Raw genomic sequence first — 22,850 nt, forward strand, 5'->3', positions numbered from 1 at the left:
ACTCCCTCACTCCCAAAACAAGCGCAACCATGACTTTTCCTGTTCAACTTTAATCATTCATCTTATTTAATTTTTTATTACTATTAGATTATAAAATGTAATAATACTTTATACGTGACTTATTTTTTATTTTTTTAAAAAAAATTAAATAAAATAGACAATTAAAGTTGGATTAGTAAACTTATAGCTGCGCGTATTTTGGGACTGAGCTACTAAGTGATCGTGGTTTTTTTTTCACTCTAGCTCTTGTACTATGACAGTTTTACTGATGTACCCCGGGGGTATTTTACGCAGGAAACCCTAGAGGTTGGGGGGTCGCCGCCGCCGCTGGGCCCACGTGTCAGCCTCACTCCCCACTCCCCCCTACACGGTAGCCACACGGGCTATTTGCTCGCACGCCTCAGTCCACCTCCCCTGAGCTGTGCTGCTGCGCTGCGCTCTCGGACTCCTCCCAGATCCCCAATCCCCCCACGCTCTCCGGCCATCGCGGGTGGAGCAGGGCCGCCGCCGAGGGCTGGGGGGGAGCGCGAGTCCCGGGGATCCGAGCCATCTGCCGGTGGGCGGCGGCGGCGGCGGCGGAGTTGGGGTTCGTCGTCTTGGTCTTGGGTCTTCTTCGTCCCTCGCTGCGGGTGGGTAGCGCAGCGTCGGGGCAGATCCGGCTAGCCACTGCGACGCTGAATTCTGGAGATCCCCGCACATGGAGTCGCAGCGAGGTCCGCCGCCCTCCCTCCCTCTCTCTCTCTCTCTCTCCTTATTTAGTAGTAGTATGTATGCCTGTGCTGTGCTGCCTCGAGAACAAACGTTCACCGCGTCCCCGGCGGCGGCACTCAGCCGGAGCACGCGGCTGCGGTGTGGATCGCCCTGGCTTTCAGGGGTGAATAAGGGAACAATTTGTTGTGAAGACTAGTAGCTTATAGTCAATTTATTCAATTCCTTGGTCTATGTGTGTTGTTTATAATTCAACATAAGGAATGCTAGTTTTGTAAAGTAGGATTAATTCAGTGCTAGGGTTGCCACTCAATTGAACTTCAAGGCCAATAGGCACATTTTAGACGCTCAGAGCGCAAGAACTAAGATAATGATTTAGCTCAAGTTATTCTGTGGGAGACAAGGAAAACATCAGTTTGTACGATTAGTTTCAAAAATGGTGCCCCAGGAGACATCGTATAAGCTCTTTTGAGCCTAACAAGTGTTGTGCATTTCACATTACAAACAAGTTGGCCCCCTTTGATTTGTAGGAAAAACATAGGAAATTTGGAGGATTTCAATCCTATAGGAAAAATATCTATGAAGGTCTTTGAAACAAAGGATATCTTATCCTTCCCTTTGAAATTCCTATAGAGATTTTGAAGGAAAGTTAGCAAGAGCTCTAACCTCTTGGAAAATTTCCTTTGGAGTCTATCTCTCTCATCCGATTCCTGCGTTTTTCCTGCGCCCTAATAAATTGACCATTCTTGTATTTTTTTCCTGTGTTTTGCAATCATCTGTTCTGCACTTATATTCCTTTCAAAATCCTGTGTTTTTCCAAATCCTCCTTTTTTTCAATCCTGTGCTTCAAAGGAGCACTTTCTGTGTTACAATCACATAACAGCACAAACAAGACCTTGTTCTTTGTTATACTCAAGTGAAGATGCCATCTATAATTTCTATACACTACATCTTATTATCAGTATGCCAATTTTTGTGCACTTGTTGCCTCTGTTTGGTTAATAAATCATCTCAACAGTAGTTCTTGAATCTGTTGTTAATTTGATGAATATATATCAACTTGAGAAATCTATTTTGTAGATACGTTGAGCATGAGTGCTCTTACTTTGTCCATATACAAATTTCTATCTTCTCTATTATACATTTGCTTGTTGGTACTTTAAAGTAAAATACAAAAATTGATGTGCACAATGTGTTGTACATTTAACTTTCTGGCTCAACTGGGAAGCCGTGCCCTTTCTTTACCTGAAATTTATTTGTTTGATTGCTTCTCATTTGCATGATGTAGCACTAACCAATGGGACATCTAAACTTCAATGCTGAATTGCTGATCATATCATTTACTTTCTGTTACCTACTTACCTGTACTTAACTAAAAACCTAAAATTTCTTGAAGCCCTATTGTCCAACTGTAACATATTTTTTGACAATTTTTTTAATGACATTTGGCAGGGCAATCTCCTGATCGTGGATCAGACGCATCAGGACCAAAACAGTCTAGTGTTTCATCACATGGTAGACAAAGGAATTCATCATCTTCTATCTGTAAAGATTTTCTCCGGAAGTTTGTGGACAATGAACTATTGACATCAAGCCTAGAGGACTGGTTCTCTGGGCACAGTGAAGACTGTGGTTTCAAGAAGCCAGCATTTGATGTTCCTTTTGACCTAAGTGAACTACAAAATTTTGACTATGCTATAGAAGGTGTTACTTTCCAACAGCTAGTACGGATGCCAAATGCTCTTCATGCCTCAACATCAGATATTTTTGAAGCTACTGCACATCTTGCTTTGGAAGATTTTCTTCATGCAAGTATTAAGGGTTTGTGGGAAACTTTCTGGGGCCCTGATGAATCGATGCCTTTCTCTGTTGCCTGTATACACAGCACAAGCTCCAAATTTTATCCTGCTGAGAAGGCTATTAGCAGTGGGAGACTTGATGGCGTTTGTGCAACGGCTGTATTGCTGAAGAGTTTAAAGCATTCACAAGGAAGGTGGGATCATATTGTTGTACTGGCTTTGTTGAGACCTGATATTGGAATGTTTTCGGGGCAGAATGACCAACAGCCATCTCCGGCTGTTTTGGGGGAGGCACTATTCTTTGCCTTGCGTGTTCTACTTTCTCGAAGCCTTAGTAGGTCTTCCACAGTTCTTCAAAATTCAGATTGTGTTTACGTCCTTCTTGTTGATTCACAGTTTGGAGGAGTGGTAAATGTCCAAGGTGATCTGAACAAGCTTGATTTTGATTTGAACAATGTTTATGACTCTGCTGCAGAGTGGATAAAAAAGCATGCACAAATCACAGTTTCTTCCATAGACCGCGTATGGAACAAACTTGGCAATGCTAACTGGGGCGACATTGGGACTCTTCAAGTTCTCCTTGCAATTTTCCATTCAATGATCCAGTTCTGTGGTGCACCAAAGTATTCTCTTGATGAACTAGCTACAGAGCATAGTTCCCGATTACAGAGCCGAAGATCAGAAAGACATTTGGTTGGCAGGCAAGCTAATACAAATGGTTTGTTTCGATTCCAGCAGCAAAGTCATTCTCCTGAAATTGTTGAAGTACAAGAGGAGGGAGCTGTTAATGTAAAACCAAAGGAAATTTTGAAGCTTGAGGTAGGATCTGTTGTATTGATGGAGGATGCTGATTGGCAGAAGGGTTTTCAAATCAATGATATTCTTACAGACAGCGAACCTCCTATCTATAGTGCTACTCCTGTAGAAGAACCTACCAAAACCCATCTGTTGTATGTAGGCTCCAGCCCTTCTCATTTGGAGCCAGCATGGGAAGATATGAATTCTTGGTATCAAGTTCAAAGGCAGACCAAAGTACTTACTTTGATGAAGCAAAGAGGCATTTCAAGTAGATATGTCCCACAGATGGTTGCTTCTGGACGTGTCGTCCATCCAGGCCCTTGTAACAAGCCTAACTCTAGTGGGAGTTGTGGCCATCCATGGTGCAGTACTCCAATACTTGTCACCTCGCCAGTTGGTGAAACTATTTCAAATCTGATTCGTAATGGGCTGTTTGGTGTTGAGGACGCTCTGAGATGTTGTCATGACTGTTTGTCTGCGCTTGCTGCTGCATCATCTGCAGGAATCCGTCATGGTGATATCCGGCCAGAGAATGTGATCCGTGTGAGCAATGGTTCAAGGCATCCATATTTTGTACTTATTGGATGGGGCCATGCTATCTTAGAAGACAGGGATCGGCCTCTAATGAATTTATTCTTCTCATCTACATTTGCTCTACAGGAAGGCAAGTTATGTGCAGCATCTGATGCAGAAAGCTTAATTTATCTGTTATTCTTTTGTTGTGGTGGAGTTTGCCCAGAGCTTGACTCAGTTGAAGGTGCACTTCAATGGAGGGAGACATCCTGGTCAAGGAGAGTTATACAGCAGAAGTTGGGTGATGTCTCAGCAGTGCTGAAAGCTTTTGCAGACTATGTTGACAGCATTTGTGGAACCCCATATCCGATGGACTATGAGATATGGTTGAGAAGGTTACGAAGAACCATCAATGAAGATCATGGCAAGGAGATTGATACATCAAGTTAGTACTGCAGCTCATGTTAGTGCGGAAGTACGATATGGAAGATCAAGAATGGTCGTTCCATACCCTGTATTGTTGTTGTAGATAATTTATTCGCCTGTCTCGTAAAAGGTCCATAACTTAGTATCCCCCTCCATCTTGCTCCATTTCATCTAAAGGGTATTTCCATAGTCACAATCTGCTGCTGATATCCTCAACTTGGATTTCTGAAAATGGTGTCGCCTTTGCACAAGACTGCAGTAGAGATCTTCTGAGGATATCTGCAACATGATTTATTTTGGCGAGTGCTCCTCTTAAGTCTTTGCTTTTCTTCGGGTCTCGAGTGTGTGGTATAGTTGATCAATTTTTGGTCCTTTTGCTTTTTTGAAATTGTTCCAGAATGGATTTGTGATTAGAGGTGGTGTGGCAGAGTAGCATTTTGTTCTGACTAAATTATTTTGCGGGTGCTATGTTCCAAGTGCACCTAGTTCTTGTAAATGTTGTTCTTGTTCAGCTGTACAAACTTCAATCATGCTAGGCTGCAACTGCTGGGTGTTGATATGTTCGATGAAATGTCAAAAAAAAAAAGTTGTTCCCCTTATGTGCTATAAGGAGCAGGTTTTTTACCTGACGGGCATATATTGTTGTGAGAATTTCAGGCCATAGATAATCTGGATATGCAGACAAATTATTGTTTCTTTGGAGATTCAGTTAATGGCGTGACGAATAGAATTCAACTGTACGTGTATCCTACTCCCTTCATCTACTTTCGATAGTCATATTTCCAAATCTAAAAATTTTATTTTTTTCCAAATCTAAAAAATTTATTTTTGATAGGCATATTTCAATCCAACAACTTATCATCTCAATAACTTTCTCAAATTTAATGCATGATTCTTCATTGTTCCACACATGATTGGCTACATGAACATTGAGAAATGTAAATATTAATGAATCGCTTATTTACGAGGAATGACTAGTAGCATGTTTAAATGGATGATAAGTAGAATTACTTATCCTTGATCTATGTGTCAAGATGAAATATGACTATCAAAAGTAGATGGAGGGAGTATCTTATTTTTGGGGGCAATTTGGCTTGACTAGTTGGGTTTCATAATTATAGTTCTGGAAGTTTGCTAGCTCCCTCCACCTTTTCCAACAATGAGCAATAGAATCATTGTTGTTAATTACTCCCTCCATTCTATAATATAAGTCACAACTACCGTTCTATATATTATAAGGCATAACTACCTTTTTTTTTATTTTAGATGTTTTATAATATATGGCATACATGTATGCATACAATTAATTAGGACTTCTTCTCCATTAAATTATTATTTTTTTAAATCCTCCATCCTCAATATCTCTAATTCTATTGGATGCATACATTATATTTATTAGGGTGATCTAAACTAGAAGATGATAATAATTATTTTTTCATCTTTGGGTTAAGGGTGGTTGTGCTTTATACTATTATATACTATTATAGAACGGAGGGAGCAATGATATAATAGTAGCATAATTTTCCATGGTATTGAATTCCTTTTGATGTTCTCGAGTACTTGAAATACTTGTACGCAGCGCACATAGTTCATTTCAGTGACGTTCGCAGATTTTGCTGTAAAAAGGTACTTCACCCTGTGCGAGCATATGCATATTTCTGAAAATAAAAGGCATTTTCGGAGTGAATAGTCGGTAATACACTGGTGGACAAACCCTTTTTAATCCCGTTTCACAACCCTCCTATATTCCCGCTTATATAACTGGGACTACAAATCAAATCATTTTTAGTCACAGTTGAAATAACCGAGACTAAAAATGAATATTTAGTCCCGGTTGGAGTTACCAACATGGACTATAGTCCCTCTTGGAGTTACCAACCGGGAGTAATGTTCTTTTTTTCTTTTTTTTCCTGCTGCTTGCATGATTTCGAGCCCCACAAATCACTCATATTATCCACCAATCATTCGAACACCACGCATCATTCACAAAATCCCCAAATACATCAAGCTGCATTTTCTATCCCCAAATACATCACAAATCATTCACAAAATCACAAAATCATATCCACAAAATCATTCACACATCACACATCACACATATCAGAATAAGAAATCCACATCGCTCAGATCGGCCGCACATATCAGAAAAAGAAATCCACATCGCATAGATCGACCGCACACATCGCACAGATCAGAAAAAAACCACATCGCAGAGATCAGGTGCCGTTCATCCGCCGCCTTGCCGGCCTCCCGCCCGGCCGCCTCGAGCTCCGCCGCCGCCTGGGGAGCGTTGCCACCCGCCACCCGCCTCCTCGGCGGCCGGTGCCCGCCCGCTGCCGCCTCGGGCTCCGCTGCCCGCCCGGGAAGCGCCGTCGCCACGCCGGACCCGCCGGCCTCGTTGGCCGCCTGCTCGGCCGCCCGCCGCCGGCCTCGCAGGCTGCCTGCCCGGCCGCCCGCCTCGCTGGCCTCGCTGGCCGCCCGCCGCCGGCCTCGCAGGCCGCCTGCCCGGCCGCTCGCCACTTCGCGGCCCTCCCTGCCGCCGCGCGCCGCCCGGCCTCACGTGGTAGGAGGAGGAGGAGGAAGAGAAGAGAAGAGAAGGGAGAGGAATGGGAGAGGAGAAGGGATGGAGGATTGGGTGAGGCTGAGGATGGAGAAGGGATAAGGGAGGCTGTTTAATTAATGAGAGGGGAGGGGAGAGGAAGGGGGAGAGACCGAGGCGGCCGCGCGCGGGCGCGTGGCTTGGTTGATTTTTTGGTCTCGGTTGGTATTACCAACCAGAGCTAAAGATCAAAAAGTTTTTAACCGGGACTATTGTGGATTTTGGGCGACCGAGTAAAGATGGTTTCTTCACCAGTGTTAGCTCAGGGAAAGATCGTTTATGTGAGATTTTTTTTTGAAATAATACGATTTTAATGGAAAATCGCAAAAATATAAGTCGGTTAGGCGAAATTGCAAGTTTAGCACCCTATCGAACATCCGTGGTTCGACAGGGTACCTATTGAACAACCGCAGTTCAACAGGGTACCTATCGAGAGTTCGACAGGTGATAAAATAATTTTATAAAAGAGAAAAAAAACACTGTAGAGCACTGTAGCCGTGCTCCTATCGAACATTGCCTGTTCGATATGTCCTGCCGCACACCTATCAAAGTTTTCATGTTCGATATGTCCCTGCTGGGTACTGTAGCAAGTACTTTTTTTTTTTTACCAACTACCGGTCGAACTGCAGTTGTTCGATGGGTTCCCCTATCGAACCACGGTTGTTCGACAGGGTGCTAAACTTGTGATTTTGACTAACCGACATATATTTTTGTGAGTTTTCATTAAAATCATATTATTTTTTAAAAAAATTCGTTTATGTGACCCCGAAAGTCCGCAAGTTAATAGTTCGGTAGAGCCTTTTAGCTTAGCTTAGCTAATCAGCTGCACGGAAAACAAGATAGATATGCATGATTAATCAAGTATTACTATGAATATGAATAAAATATTTGTTTAATTTTGTGAAAAAAACTTTTATGTAGATACTCCCTCCTTCCAAAAAGAAGTGAATATAGGACTGGATGTGACATATACTAGTATAATGAATCTAGATAGATATATATCCAGATTTATTGTACTAGGATGTATCATATCTGTTATTATGTTAGTTTTTTATGAGACGGAGGGAGTAGTTTGTCACGAAACATAACGTTTAACCATTCCAAAAAGAATACATACTCACGTAAAACGAGTAGCCCAGCTTGTAAGCTTTCCCGAGCGCACCCTATACTAAGCGTGGGTGTTCGGTTTATTCGGTTTGTTTTTTTAAGCTATATGGAATTCAGTTTCTTAAAATGTCAACCGATCGATGCAAAGTTCTAGGAAAAAAAAAAGAACCGAGCAAAATAAAATGAAGAAGTTCGGTTCAGTTTTTCTGGGGCTTGGTTTTTACCGAGGAAGATGTTGATCGTACGCCGTGGTCGACTTCGAGCGATTACGCACGCTTAGCGCCCGCCCAGCTACACTCAAGGGGCCCGCTTGATCAAGGAATGGGGTTTGTGTACGTGTTAGCTCTCATATATTTTAAGGGCCTTAGTAAAAATTGGGTTACATGCATGTTAGTGGGTCTTGTGCCAGTTGGATTGGCTACAGAGTGCACACCCATTTAGACCATGTTCGGAAGATAGGTAAAGCTGTAAAAGACTAGGATCCTGGCTTTTTTCCCAGCCTAGAAGGGAAAGCCCACCACGAAGGGGAAAAATCCCCAGACTACCCAAAAGTTCATTTTGCAAGGTCCGGGAAGGTAAGTTTCCTGGCTGAATACCCCCAAATCCTAAGGAAATTCATCCATGATCCTACCTCGTAGAACGAATCCCACACGCCGCCATCTCCTCTATACGATGCGAACGCCGCCACCTCCTCTTGCAGCGAATGCTGCCTCCTCTCACCCCATCCACCGGAGCTGCCGCCTCTAGATGCATCAGCCGGCGGTGCTTCCCTTCCTCCCTGGTGCTGTCGCCGCCTCCCTTTTTTCCTTATTGCCGGTGCCCGGTGCTGCCCCTCTTCCTCCACCACTGCCAAGGATCTCGGGTACATGCTGCTGGGCATCAACGCGGCCTTCTCCAGGCCTAGAACCATGGCATCAAGTACGCCCCTTCACTCCTCTCGCCGCCGCTACTCATGTGGAGGAAGAAGTGGACAGGAAGCTTATGTTTTTCTGGCTTCTCTCCTTGCAAGATCTTTCGCCACTTCCTTCTCCGTCCGGCCACCGGATCTTCCCTAAATCCAATAAGGACCTTGAGAAACTCGGCATCTTCTACTATCTCATCCAGGTGTATACATTTCAATTAATTTTACGTGGATATATATTTTCCTACTGTTAGAACTTGTGTGGTTAAGTTTGCTGCATATTGATTATCTTGATTCTTTCATTATTCAGAGCGTATGTTAGTTGATATCTTGCTAAGTTAAAATCTTTAAAGTCTAGTTATAGAACTCCAAGTTGTTAGTTCATTGTTTTCACTTGCAATGAGATGCTATTATTCATACCTTTTGAATATGGTTTTCTGATGGCAAGCAGCGCATGTAATTCAAAATGTGAAATTTCATCCCCAGTATTGCTCTTTGGATTGTAGAATAATTCAGATTCAGAATTATCGTACTGTTCTTTACTCCATGTCCAAATACTCTGCTCAGACCATGTTTCAGGCTATGGCTGCACACGCAGATGAAGCATTTTGTACTAATCACTGACCAAAATTCCTCCTAAAATTTGCACATTGGATGAAGCTTAAGATTTTCGTGGCACGCTTTTCAAACTGCTAAACGGTGCGTTTCATGCGAAAACTTTCTATATGAAAGTTGCAGTAAAATATCATATTAATCTATTTTTCAAGTTTATAATAATTAAAACCCAATCAATCGTATGTAAATACCACATCATTTTACGTAAAAAACTTAATCTTCATCTTCTTCTTTTTCTTCTTCATCTTTAGAAGAAAAAAACACCAATGTAGTTTTGCAGCAAATCTGACGAGTTAAAGCTCTGAATCCTAAAAAAATCCCCAAAAAACACTCTCTGTATCTGAAGAGTGAAATATCTGAATATGTAGATGTAAAGTCATATATGCAGCAGTTAAGCACGTAGAATAGCAGTCTACCAGTTGCCAATAAACAATTTTTTTTTCATGTAATGATTGGTGAACTTATATCCTGATGATGATATTTTAAGTTTTACCTTTTTTGACATCTTTGCAAGGATCACTCTTTTCCTCACTACATTTTTTACTACTATCAATGGGAGGTATTGTCTAATGAGGAAATCAATTTTATCTTGTATACCTCTGAAATTTTAGCTAATCCCTTCTATACCTTTGAATTTTGCTTACTTTCTTATATACCTCTAAAATTTGGTTTTGATCCCTTCCATGCCCCTTTCGTCAGTTGACCATCTAATATCCATAAGAGTGAAATACATGGCCGGTCCTTAAACTTGTTGTGTGGTGTCACTTAGGTCCGTGAACTTAAAAATTGCACGATTAGGTCCGTAAACTTGGTTTAATGTACCACCCCAGTCCAATCGTCCTTTGACTATATTTGACCGCCAACGTGGCATACCACGTAGGCAACACTTTTATTCTCAGCCCCTCCACATATACCTTCGCACATAACTTACCCTGACCAGTGCATTTCAACCCAAATCCCCCCAAATATCCCTAAATCGGCTAGGGTTTTGATGGTGAGTTTAGCGGAAGGAGGCCGAGAGGTAGTGGTTGTGGCAGCCTCGGCGGTGAGATTAGCGGTAGGAGGCAGCGCAGTGAAACGGGGTTAGCGGTGGCATAGTGCGGCGGGAGGCAGCACAGTGCAGCGGGAGGTAGTGCAATGCGGCTTGCACGCTAGGCATCCCCATGGATTCTCCAAGCTCGTCCTCATCTTGAAGTCGCTGGAAGAAGGTGTTGTTGATCAAGTACCCGTTGCATAAGGATAAGATTATTTTGGAGTGCAGAGCAATGTCAATTGCTAATCGGGACCACATCTTCTATACATGCAAGGAGAAGAATGAGAGGGAAGAACAATTTGAGATTTTTTCTTGGGATTTTGGTGTCGCTATATAGCTACAAGGAGATATATGTGACATGTTGTGATGTGGAGGGGCCTAAGAGCAAAATTGTTGCCTACGTGGCATGCCACGTTGGCGGTCAAACGCAGTCAAATGACATTTGGACTAGGGTGGTACATTAAATCAAGTTCATGGATCTAAACCTGCAATTTTCAAGTTCACGGACCTAAGTGACACTACTACACAAGTTTAGGGACCGGCAATGTATTTTACTCTTTCGATAAAAATGACCATTTTAACTTTTGGATGAACACATAAATTTATGAATTACATAATTGAAAATGTAAAAGTTTGTCGCATGAGACTATTATAGTTATGAGTTTGTTGTGCGATACATTATTTATGACAAAATTTATTTTTATATAATAAAATAAAAATATATATTTATTTTTTTAAGAAAAAAATCATAAAAATGAGGAGCATTCATACAAAGATAGGACTACCAATGCTCACGATATTTTCTTTATGAATGCTCCCAATAAAGAAAATCTATTGCCCTATTAAAATTTCAAATAAAAATTTTAATTTATTACATTTTTATTTATGTCAAAAATTTCTGCACTAATTATTTAGTCTCATTAGTTTCATAAAATGCACGTACTATGCATTAAATTTCTGCACTAATTATTTAATCTTATTATTTTAATCATTTTTTAAGCTTATATTCAAACCTAAATAATCAAGGGCATAAAAGACATTTGCAACCAAACTTAACAGTGAAATGAAGGAATCAAGTTGAAATTTCAGAGATATAGAAGGGATCAAGAAAATTACAGGTATATGAAAGGAATTGAGTGAGTTTTAATGCTTAGGTCTTGTGAACTCTGTGAAGGATCTGTTGCATTGTCTAGTGACTAGTGGCATGTAGTTAGTAAATTTGATTAAGGTGCATAAGCTACTATGGCACTAATGAGAATTAATTATGATTCATTATTGGATAGTCACTAAGTTATTAAATAAAATTGTAGAAGAATTACCCACAATCAAAAGTTAGCACTATGCCAGAACCCTACATCTGTGACAGCATACCAGTGACGGGCCTATGAATTGGTCACAGATGACTGTCACCTTTGACGGGTTGCTAGGTTTGCTGTCATCGGTGGGGCATCCGGCCACGGCCCGTCACAGGTATCCCCTCACCTGTGATGGGCCAGAAGGAAAAGCCGTCACAGGTGAGGAAGTGACGGGTTTTCCTCCCAACCCGTCACTCGTATCCTCTCACCTGTGACGGGCCGTGGAATTATGAGCCGTCACAGGTGGTGGTCCGCCACCTGTGACGGATTTTTTTTATGGCTCGTCACAGGTAGGTCAATACCTTTGACGGGCAACTCAATTGAAGCCCATCAAAGGTATGACCAACACCTTTGATGGGCTTTTTTAATCTAACCCGTTTGAGGTGTGTTGGGTCTATAAATACCCCACAAACTGCCAACTGCTTTCCATCCCGACCAGTTCAATGTTCACAAATCGGTTGGGAGGGCAAGGGGGGGCGAATTTTTGCTAAAATTCAAGGTAAAAAACACATTATTCTCCATTCATTCTCAATATATCGATCATCATATATTTTTCTTTGTATGTTGTTGATTTTAGATGGATCGTAGATGGATGTACTATGCGCATCGTTCGTCTACCGAGTATAGAGAGGGGGTCACTGAATTTGTCACATTTGCGGATAATGACAGAAAATGTAGGATGCACATGTTGTGTCCATGTAGGGACTGTAAGAATGAACAGATGATCGTTGATAGCGATGAAGTGCATGCTCATTTGATAATGAATGGATTCATGAAGAAATATACCTGCTGAACCAAGCATGGAGAGCAAGAGGCGCCTGATGTCGCAGCTGAAGAAGTGTTGGATCAGGATGTAGAGAACACCGCCGCAGCTCGAGAAGGCATGTTCGTACCTTCTCCTTTAGGTGGAGAGACCATAGATTTGGACACTCAATGTCTATCTACAATGTTGCATGACAATGAAGACGCAGAGGACAACGACAGAGATTTTGAGAAGTTTAGTAAGTTAGTGGAAGATTGTCAGATGCCCTTGTATGATGGATGCAAGTCGAAGTACAGCAAGTTGTCATGCATGCTGGAACTCATGAAGCTTAAGGCTAGTAATGGCTAGTCGGACAAGAGTTTTACAGAACTTCTTGAGCTGTTTAAGGACCTGTTGCCAGAGGGGAACAATTTACCATAGACGACATATGAAGCGAAGTAAGTATTATGTCCGTTGGGCCTGGAGGTCAGAAGAATTCATGCATGTCCAAACGACTGCATTTTGTATTACAAGGAATACGCTGACTTGGATGTCTGCCCTGTCTGTGGGGCATCAAGATACAAACGAGCAAAGAGTGAAGGTGAAGGAAGTAAGTCAAAGAGGGGAGGCCCCGCAAAGGTGGTGTGGTATCTCCCAATTGCGGAGCGCATGAAGAGAATGTTTGCGAATAAGGAACAAGCTAAGCTAGTGCGCTGGCATGCCGAAGAACGGAAAGTCGATAGTATGCTGAGGCACCCAGCAGATTCAGTACAGTGGAGGACAATCGATAGGATTTACCAGGAATTCTCAAATGACCCAAGAAACATGCGTTTCGCAATGTGTACGGACGGCATTAATCCATTTGGTGATTTGAGTAGTCGTCACAGTACATGGCTAGTTCTGCTTGTTAACTATAACCTTTCTCCCTGGTTGTGCTTCAAAAGAAAGTATATTATGCTTGCCATGCTCATTCAAGGACCGAGACAACCTGGCAACGATATCGACGTGTTCCTTGAACTAATAATCGATGACTTCGAAAGGCTATGTAATGAGGGCACACGAACATAGGACGCATATGCACAAGAGTATTTCAACCTCTATGCGATGTTGTTTTGTACCATCAACGATTATCCGGCCCTTGGCAACCTTTCTAGCTAAACTGTGAAAGGGAAATGGACGTGTTCGTGAGTGTATGGAGGAAACAAGAAGCAAATGGTGTCTACATGGGTCACAGGAGATTTCTCCCAAGGTATCACCCGTATAGGAATATGAGAAAGAATTTCAATGGACACAAAGATACAGCCGGACCCCCAGCAGAGCTAACAGGGATAGAGGTGCACAACTTAGTGATGGGAATAACCAACGAGTTTGGAAAAAAAGAGAAAAGTTGGAAAGTCAAAAGAGAAGAGCATGTCAAAGGAAAAAACAGAGGAGCATGTGGAAAAACAAAAGACAAAAGAGATGAGCATGTGGAAAAAGAAGTCAATATTTTGGAGACTACCATAATGGAAGGATCTTGAAGTTCGCCACTGCATAGATTTGATGCATGTCGAGAAAAATGTATGCGAGAGTTTAATGGGATTACTGCTTAACCCAGCTACTACAAAGGATGGTCTCAACGCCTGACGAGATCTGGAAGAAATGGGTGTTCGCTCGGAACTACATCCCATAACCACGGAATCCGGCAGGGTTTACATTCCTCCAGCCTGCTACACTCTCTCGAAAGAAGAGAAGATTGATTTGCTAACATGTTTGAGTGGTATAAAGGTTCCATCTGGTTACTCATCAAGAATCAGTAGGCTCGTTTCACTGCAAGATCTTAAGTTGGTAGGAATGAAGTCGCATGATTGCCACGTTCTTATCACACAGCTGTTGCCCGTTGCAATAAGGAATACTTTTCCTCCTAAGGTGCGACACACGATCCAGCGGTTGTGTTCCTTCTTCCATGCAATCGGCCAGAAGATCATTGATCCCGAGGGACTAGATGAACTACAGGCTGAACTTGTGAGAACCCTATGTCATCTTGAGATGTACTTTCCTCCAACTTTCTTTGACATAATGGAACATATTCCCGTGCACCTTGTGAGGCAAACAAAGTGTTGTGGTCCAGCATTCATGACGCAGATGTATCCTTGCGAAAGGTACCTGGGGATCCTTAAGGGTTATGTACGTAACCGTTCACACCCCGAGGGGAGTATCATCGAGAGTTACACCACCGAAGAGGTCATCGATTTTTGTGTGGACTACATGTCAGAAACATCTTCAATTGGATTACCACGATCTCATCACGAAGGGAGGCTTGATGGTGTTGGTACTGTTGGAAGAAAGACTGTTAGGTTGGATCGGAAGGTGTACGATAAAGCTCATTTCACGGTACTGCAGCATATGACTGAGGTGGTGCCGTACGTTGACGAACACCTTGCAGTTCTCCGACAGGAGAACCCAGGCCGATCAGAGAGTTGGGTCAGAAATAAGCACATGTCTTCTTTCAACGAGTGGCTGAAGAACCGAATTGCCAGGTTGCAGAACCTTTCTAGTGAAACACTTCAGTGGTTATCACAGGGTCCTGAATGGAGTGCCACCACTTGGCAAGGATATGACATAAATGGATACACCTTTCACACGGTAAAGCAAAACAGCAAATGCACAGTGCAGAACAGTGGGTTACGCATCGAGGCTGCTAGTGACGGTGGTTGGCGTGATCAATACTATGGTAGAGTTGAGCAAATATTGGAGCTAGATTACTTGAAGTTCAAAGTCCCGTTGTTTCGTTGTCAATGGGTCGATCTTTGCAATGTAAAAGTTGACAATGAAGGTTTCACCACTGTCAACTTAGCTAACAACGCGTACAAGGATGAACCGTTCGTTCTCGCCCAACAAGTTGTTCAAGTGTTCTACATAGTTGACCCGTGTAACAAGAAACTACATGTTGTTCGTGAAGGGAAAAGGAGAATTGTTGGATTGGACAATATTGCAGACTAGGATGATTACAACCAGCACGTCCACAGCATAGGTCAAGAAATACCTCTAGAAGATGAGGAAGAAGAAGATGGCGTTCAATATGCACGCGTCAACCATGAGGAAGGATTATTTTTGTAATTTATGTACGTAGTTTATGTCTACATGTCTGTTATCTATATGACTCTAATATGTTCGCAATGATCAATAGTATATTGCTTATGAAATAGTCAAATAAAATAATTAAGTGAAGCACCCACTAGAAGTGAAATAAAATAATTAAGCAAGTATAACCATCGGAACAAAAATAAAATAAAAATGTAGTGTATGTGGAAATATGTTAAGGAAAATAAAAGAACTAAGTGAAATAGAATAAAATTAAATAAAATATTGTAGTCCATGTAGTCAAACTCACCTGTCACAGGCTCTAACTGTGAGGCCGTCACAGGTGCCCAGAACGCTGGGCCCGTCACAGGTGGCCTCAGCTGTGACGAACCCGCTCTTTGCGCCCGTCACAGGTGACCTCACTTGTGACGGCCCCACAGTTGGCGCCCATCACAGGTGAGTTTGACTAGGGTTAACCTAGGGTTGGACCTCTTCTAGATCCAGATCCGGCCACTCTCTCACTCTCACTCACTCTCTCGACCGCCACCTCGACCGCCGACGCTGCTCGCCCTCGCCGCCTCGCCCTCTCCGCCCTCCTCTCCACCGTCGCCGCCTCGCCCTCTCCGCCGCCATCTCTGCCGCCCTCTACGCCTTCCTCTCCACCGCCGCCCCTCGTCCTCTCCGCCGTCCATCCATCGACTTCCCCGACCTCCCCGACCCCGACCTCCCCGACACCGGGATCCACGATGCCGTCCACCTCCACCTCCACGACGCCGGGACCCCGACCACTGCCGCCCTCTCCGTCGCCATCTCCACCACCACTGCCGCCTCGACCTCTCCACCGCCGCCCACTCTGCCACCATCTCCACCACCGCCCTCGTGTGTTTGCCGCCGTCCGTCCATCACCGGCCCCGACCTCCCCGACCCCAACCTCCCCGACGCCTGGATTGACGACATCGGCCTGCACCGCCGACCGCCTCGACCTCTTCGCCGCTGCCTCTCCGCCCTCGTCTTCGCCGCCGCCGGGATCCAGGACGCCTACGGCCTGCGCCGCCTTCTCCAAGTACGCCACCACCCTCCCCCCTTCCTCCTTTTTTCGATGGATGAATTGCATTGTTTAGATGAATGAAATGTGATTTGTTGTTTCGATTGTTGGTGCTGCTGTGTAGATGAATTAAATGTGATTTGTTGTCTGTAGATGTTTTGGATGAATGTAGGGGCTAGATTTTGGATGAATGCAATATTAGAGGAATTATTCTATTGGTATTAGAGGATCTTAGCATGAATTTTGCTGCAGTGGATGTTCTTTTCTTTATGGATAAGAACAGATTATCTACACTTGTTGATTTATATACCCTTGTTATCTATGAATAGGTGAATTGCATGAATTATTGTTTATATACATGATTTATATACCCTTGCTGTCTATGAATAGGTGATTTGCATGAATTGTTGTTTATATACATGATTTATATACCCTTGCTGTCTATGAATAAGTGAATTGCATGAATTGTTGTTTATATACATGATTTATATACCCTTGCTGCTGCTGTTTTAGAAATTATTGTGGGCTGTTTTATTATCTACACTTGCCCCTGCTTGATAAATTAATTGTGGGCTGTTTAAGAAATTATTGCCATGGGTATGATAATTTTTTTTGATGCCTTGCTGTCTATGTTTGCCCATGCTGCTGCCTATGGTTGCCTTATATTAAATAGCCAGTGATGAATGCTCAAGAACAGAAATACCTCTAAACTTGTTCTTTTTTTAATGCATAAGAACAGATTATCTACACTTGTTCTTTTTTTTTATGTACACTTATTCTTTTTTGATGAATTGCTGTTGCTGCTGCTACCCCTGCTGCCCCTGTGCCCCTTATTCATTTTTTTATGCATAGATTATCTACACTTGTTCTTTTTTTAATGCATAAGAACAGATTATCTACACTTGTTCTTTTTTTATGCATAAGAATTGCCCCTGAATGCCTGATTTTGATGAATTTTGATGATTGTTATAAAATGAATTGATGCTGCTGCTGCTGCTGCTGCTCTTATAGAATGAGTGTTCTTTTTAATGCATAAGAACATATTATCTACACTTGTTCTTTTTTTTATGTACACTTGTTCTTTTTTCTGGATTGATAAGAGGAGACTATCTACACTTGGTTCTTTTTTACGCTTTACTTTGGGTTGCTTTTCCCTCCTATTAGCTGATTTCCTCTTCTTTTTCCCTTCATGCAAATGATGGTAATTGATGCATAATTTCTGAGCAAAACTGAGGCCATATGTTTCATAGTATACCCCGTATTACATTGGTTCTAATGTTATTTAGTATAATGGTAGGAAATTTATAAGCTTTTTGGGGAAAATTAGACCATGACAACGCCCGGCGCAAACCCGCCCTCCCCAACACCTGCAAGGATACAGGAAAAGCAAACCCAGCCACGGAGACAGTTGCCGAAAGTCATCCCTCGACAACGGCGGTCGAACAATCCAAAATTCATGATAATTTATAGGATAATTTTTCACCATATGACCACAAAATTTTAGCTAGCACCCCTTAGCATATGTTGCCTTCTGTCTGCGCTGCAGAATCGCCCCAGGAATAACATACGTCGATGTCGGACGGGACAAGTGCAAGTAGGTCGAGTAGAAATCCCCGGTCACAAAATATATGGCCGACCACATTGCAAGTTATAAGAGAGGTTGACGCTAGTGGTAGGCCCACGGCGCCGAGGACTGTCATTGGAAGATGGTCTAACTGCTGCGGGCTGGCGGCACGTGAGAATTTCGGGATCCTCCATAAAGATATCGACAAGGTCACAAAAGCCGAGAAAGAGCGAGCTTGGACGGCAATGGAGAAATGGTTCACATTTCCGGCTAAAGCAAAGGATAGGCTCAAGCGGAAGGCATTCCATAAGATGGGCAAAGCTTGGAAGAATTGGAAGTCGAAGCTTTTCACCGAGTTTGTCAACCTGCCCGGCAATCATACGCCGTTCGATGAATACCCTCAAATAACCGAAGCAGTGTGGGAGGAATTCTGCTCTCTCAAGAACACCCAAGAGTTTAGGGAATCAAGCGAGGCACATCGCCTACTGCAGCAGCGGAATGAGCACCCGCATCGGCTGGGCACCGCAGGGTACATCGGCAAGAAGGCAATATGGGCCCAAGAAGATGCAGCCGCTGCAGCAGCAAATGTCCCTACCCCGTTTTCAGACATCCCTGAACAAAGAGCTCGCAACTGTGCGCGGGAAGGGGTAAGGTCAACCCAGACGGCTCTGTCACATTTGAGAACAAAAGTGATGCCGTCGTCTATCAGGAACTGGTGAGTTCACTACTTAACCTAACTAATTTCCGTTCGTATAAAGTAGAAGTTCGTATAAACGACTCTTTTTTTTCTAGTTGGGCTTGGTTGCTGAACAAGCTTCACAAAGCGAGGTTGAGTCCGCGCCGAAGAGGCGCGAAGATGACATCCTCACAAAGGGGCTCGGAACCAAAGAACATCCTGGCCGGACTAGGGGAATTGGTAGCGATGTGCCCTGGAAGCATGGACTCCCGCAGTACAGCTCCCAATACAGGAAACGGAAAGTCTCCAAGGAAGAAAGGGACGCTCGTTTGAAGGCCGAACTTAAGGTTGAGGTCATTCAAGAACTAGAAGCTAGCATGAACGCTAGGGTGGAAGAAAGGTTTAACAAGGTCCTCGCCAACATGAATATACCCCGAGGCACAACACCTGCTGTGCATCCAACTCCTCGTGCACAACACGACGCGAGTCCGTCACAGCATAGGAGTAGTTGTGCATCCACAGAGGTGCCGGCCCCTGGTCTCCCGGTCGCACCACTAGCTGCAGTGGACCACATAGAGGTAATTGATGTTATCCGATCTATATCTAATAAAAAACCTTTACACGTTCCAATATTAAATTCAAACTTTCACATGTGCAGGGCGTAGCACAGTGTGTCCTACTGGCGAGGGTCCACCCAACTTTCGCTCCCGAAGTCGCTGAGGGCATGGCTTTCAAGCCCTCGGTTACAGACAAGGTCCACTGCGCATACCTGCTAGCTGGGTATGCCAAGGTGTCCAACGATACAGTAAAGGACACCTGGTCAGGCTATCCGCTGCCCGTGCCCCCCAATGATGAAATCATGACTTTGGGCGATGCGCGCAAGACGTTCATACAATGGCCCAAAGAAGACATAGTTGTGAAGATGACTCCTCGTCCAAGTCGACCGACGGAGCTTACACCTCCCAAGTCTAAGCTATCAATTGAGGCTCCCCGTGGACCGGCATTGTCAGTACCTCATTCTCCTGATGGAGCTAATATGGACTTGGCAGATATAGCTCAAAGCTTGGCTCTAATAAAGACCACAAGAAAGGCTGATAGCTCCCCGCCACTTATCAAGGGCCAGAAGCGTGAACGCGGCAAGGGGAAGGTCGGGAAGTTGGCACCGGAGCCAAAAAGGGGCAAGGCTGTGACGTCGATGCCGGTGAGCAAAGCGGGGAAGGTCGTGAGGGCGCCGGCCCAATTTGAGCTAGGCATGCTATTGGTGGAGGACAATGTGTTAGCCGTGATGGGTATTGCTTGCCGAGAGCTACATAAGCAATACATGAAGCTAAGCAATGCCAAGCAAAAAATGAGGGTCATCCATAGTTGGACATCACGACCACCAACCGTTCCTATCATCGCCTGCCTATATAACTATAGGCTTTGATGACCTCTTCGACCTTTTTAGGATCCGGAAGTTGGACACTGGTCTTCTAAAATGCTACTCCTTGTAAGTGCATACCTTCTATACTTGTGATATGATTGGACTATATCTCCTAATTAAATTAGTTCTAATATGTAAATGTTTTAAGGTTGTGTTGGATCGAGAGTCGTCGCCTTGGTAATCAGGTTGGGTTCCTTGATCCATCCATGGTGAACGAGGTTAATTTACGACAGAGCTTCACTGAGGTGGTTGACTATGTCAACCGGTGTTTATGGGCCCATCAAGACAAGGAGTACATCATGTGCGCACACAACCAAGAGTAAGAGGACAATACCCTTCGTGTATATTGTTTTTGAAGTTAAGGTTCTTAGTACTAACGCTACATAACCACTGCGCAGGCGACATTGGATTCTCCTAGTCATCGTACCTAAGTGGAGTAGGGTTACCTACCTTAACTCCAATAAGTCCAAAGATTATGATTTCACTGAAATCACCAAGGCCTTAAATATGGCTTGGGGCCCATATGTGGAAAAGGGTGGTAGGCACAAGGAGGGCAAGGACGAACTTTATCATGACACCAAGTTCGCATGCGCACAACAGATCGAAGACCAATGTGGTTTCCACGTGTGCCACAACATGTCAACACTTCTAAGAGAGGTGAAAGATTTCGACCCTGAGGTTGTTGCTAATGGCGAATAAGCTCATTTCAATACCAACATTGCTATTCAAAACGTGCTAACCTCTTATTTATTAAACAGAAAGGTAGAACTGGCTTCAAGATCTCCCCCATCAACCCCCCCCCCCCCGCTATCAGAGGCGAAGTGTGCGCCTTCATTCTTGCAGAAATAATGAACAAGAAAGGACGTTTTCACGTCAAATAGACTCATGAATTTGGCTAGATAATTTATTGTGACGTAAAAAAGATGTTTTTATAATTTCTTGTGATGTAAAAAAATATGTTTTTATCGAGTGCAATGTAATTTACTTTCATATGTGCAATATTTATGGTAGTTTACTAAATTGTCATCAAATTTAATCAACTACGATTTACGTTATACTATTCATTTATTTTCTCCTTTTTTTTTCTTATTGACAGGTCGTGGAGGTCGAGGACATTATGACTTTAATCCATTTGGTAAGTATATATGCGGTTCTATGAGCAATGACCGAAATTGTGGCTTTCAAGAGGTGTGAATTTGCTGTGCAAAATTGTGGCATTTGAACTGCATATGTGAATGATGTCAATTTTTGATATGGATCTGTGTTGTTGGGGATCTGTGATATTTGAGATGGATCTGTGATGTTATATTGGAGGGGTGACTCGAATATATCTGTGATGTATCTGTGTTTCAGAGGGCATGGCTAGCAAATCCTGAGGCTAGCCAATATTGAGCATTTATTTTTTTTCTGGAATTAACTCATCAGTGACGGGTTGGAACAAAAATCCGTCAAAGGTAAACTCACCTGTGACGGACTAGCAAATAAAGGCCTGTCAGAGGTGACCTACCTGTGATGGGCCTTTACTTTTGAGGCCGTCACAGGTAGATCACTTGTCACAGCTTCTATCTACGGAGACCATCACCTCTGACGGCCTTTATTTAAAGGGCCGTCAGAGATGAGTCACCTGTGACGGGTCCCAACTCGCCCTAGGCTAGCGGAGACCAACACCTCTGACAGCCTTCTAGTAACTTGCCCGTCAGAGGTGGGTGTCACCTGTGACGGCCGGCCACCCGTCAAAGGTGGGTGTCACCTGTGACGGTCGGCCACCCGTCAAAGGTGACTGGACTCATCAGTGACCACTGATCACTGACCATGCGCGAAGCCGCCAAAGATGAGGGTTTGGGCCCGTCACAGGTGACCTTGGCCAGTGTAGTGTAGATTAGATGGGGCTGGTCATGGGCTGAAGATTAGATGAAATATTCCTTTTTGTGACTATCAACATGCATGCAGTTAGCTGATTATTAATGAAGAGTTAACTGCCATGATGCCTGGAATTTTTAGAAGTGCATTTTCAGGTGCCTGTCATGCTTTTGACACAAATGAATACATTGACTTTGCCATATTCTTTTGGTGTGCAGTTTTCTGATATGTGATGTCTACGGGCCTTTTGTTTGCTGCACCAAGGATGCAAGGAAACGTCTTGTGTTATACCTGGGAAAGTGTTGTTACTATATACTCCCTCAATTCCAAATTGATCTCTATATATTTTATAGGTACACCAAAACCAAGAAAAGCTAATAACTCTCTCATACTATATTTACTCTAGCAACAAACTCTATGCATGCACCATCCCCACTATTTCCTAGCTAATAGCAAATCAAGATATTGCATGTGGGTTATAAATACTTGTGTGCATGGATGCATGCATCAATGTCCATTTACTCCAATGCACAAATAACGAATATACTTAATGAATGAACACAAATATATAGATCATTTAGCAATAACCTAAAAAAACTATATGTAGATCAATTTGGAATGGA

At 43.3% G+C, this 22,850-nt stretch overlaps 2 protein-coding genes and 1 long non-coding RNA gene across 3 annotated transcripts; all 3 read left to right on the forward strand.

The window, feature by feature from the left end:
* Positions 1-416: 416 nt before the first annotated feature.
* On the forward strand, positions 417-4,843 carry LOC4329421 (uncharacterized). The gene is made up of 2 exons (XM_015771437.3): positions 417-713; positions 2,161-4,843. The coding sequence occupies exons 1-2, from the start codon at positions 698-700 to the stop codon at positions 4,266-4,268; spliced, it is 2,124 nt and encodes a 707-aa protein (XP_015626923.1). The 5' UTR covers positions 417-697; the 3' UTR covers positions 4,269-4,843.
* Positions 4,844-8,469: 3,626 nt separating this feature from the next.
* Positions 8,470-9,398, forward strand: LOC136355031 (uncharacterized). Its single transcript, XR_010739044.1, has 2 exons — positions 8,470-8,868; positions 8,960-9,398. It is a non-coding gene; the product is annotated as an uncharacterized lncRNA (long non-coding RNA).
* A 4,370-nt stretch (positions 9,399-13,768) lies between these two features.
* LOC136355257 (uncharacterized) lies at positions 13,769-21,793 on the forward strand. Its single transcript, XM_066307641.1, has 3 exons — positions 13,769-13,786; positions 16,141-16,722; positions 21,464-21,793. The coding sequence occupies exons 1-3, from the start codon at positions 13,769-13,771 to the stop codon at positions 21,524-21,526; spliced, it is 663 nt and encodes a 220-aa protein (XP_066163738.1). The 3' UTR covers positions 21,527-21,793.
* The last annotated feature ends 1,057 nt before the right edge of the window (positions 21,794-22,850 follow it).

Source organism: Oryza sativa, chromosome 2, assembly GCF_034140825.1.
Source record: "Oryza sativa Japonica Group chromosome 2, ASM3414082v1".
In the NCBI taxonomy this organism is placed as follows: Eukaryota; Viridiplantae; Streptophyta; class Magnoliopsida; order Poales; family Poaceae; genus Oryza; species Oryza sativa.

Excerpts from the sequence above, each read along its gene's own strand:
- LOC136355257 (XM_066307641.1), top strand. Across the intron at positions 16,723-21,463 it reads GCCTGCGCCGCCTTCTCCAA|GTCGTGGAGGTCGAGGACAT; the intron begins GTACGCCACCAC and ends TCTTATTGACAG.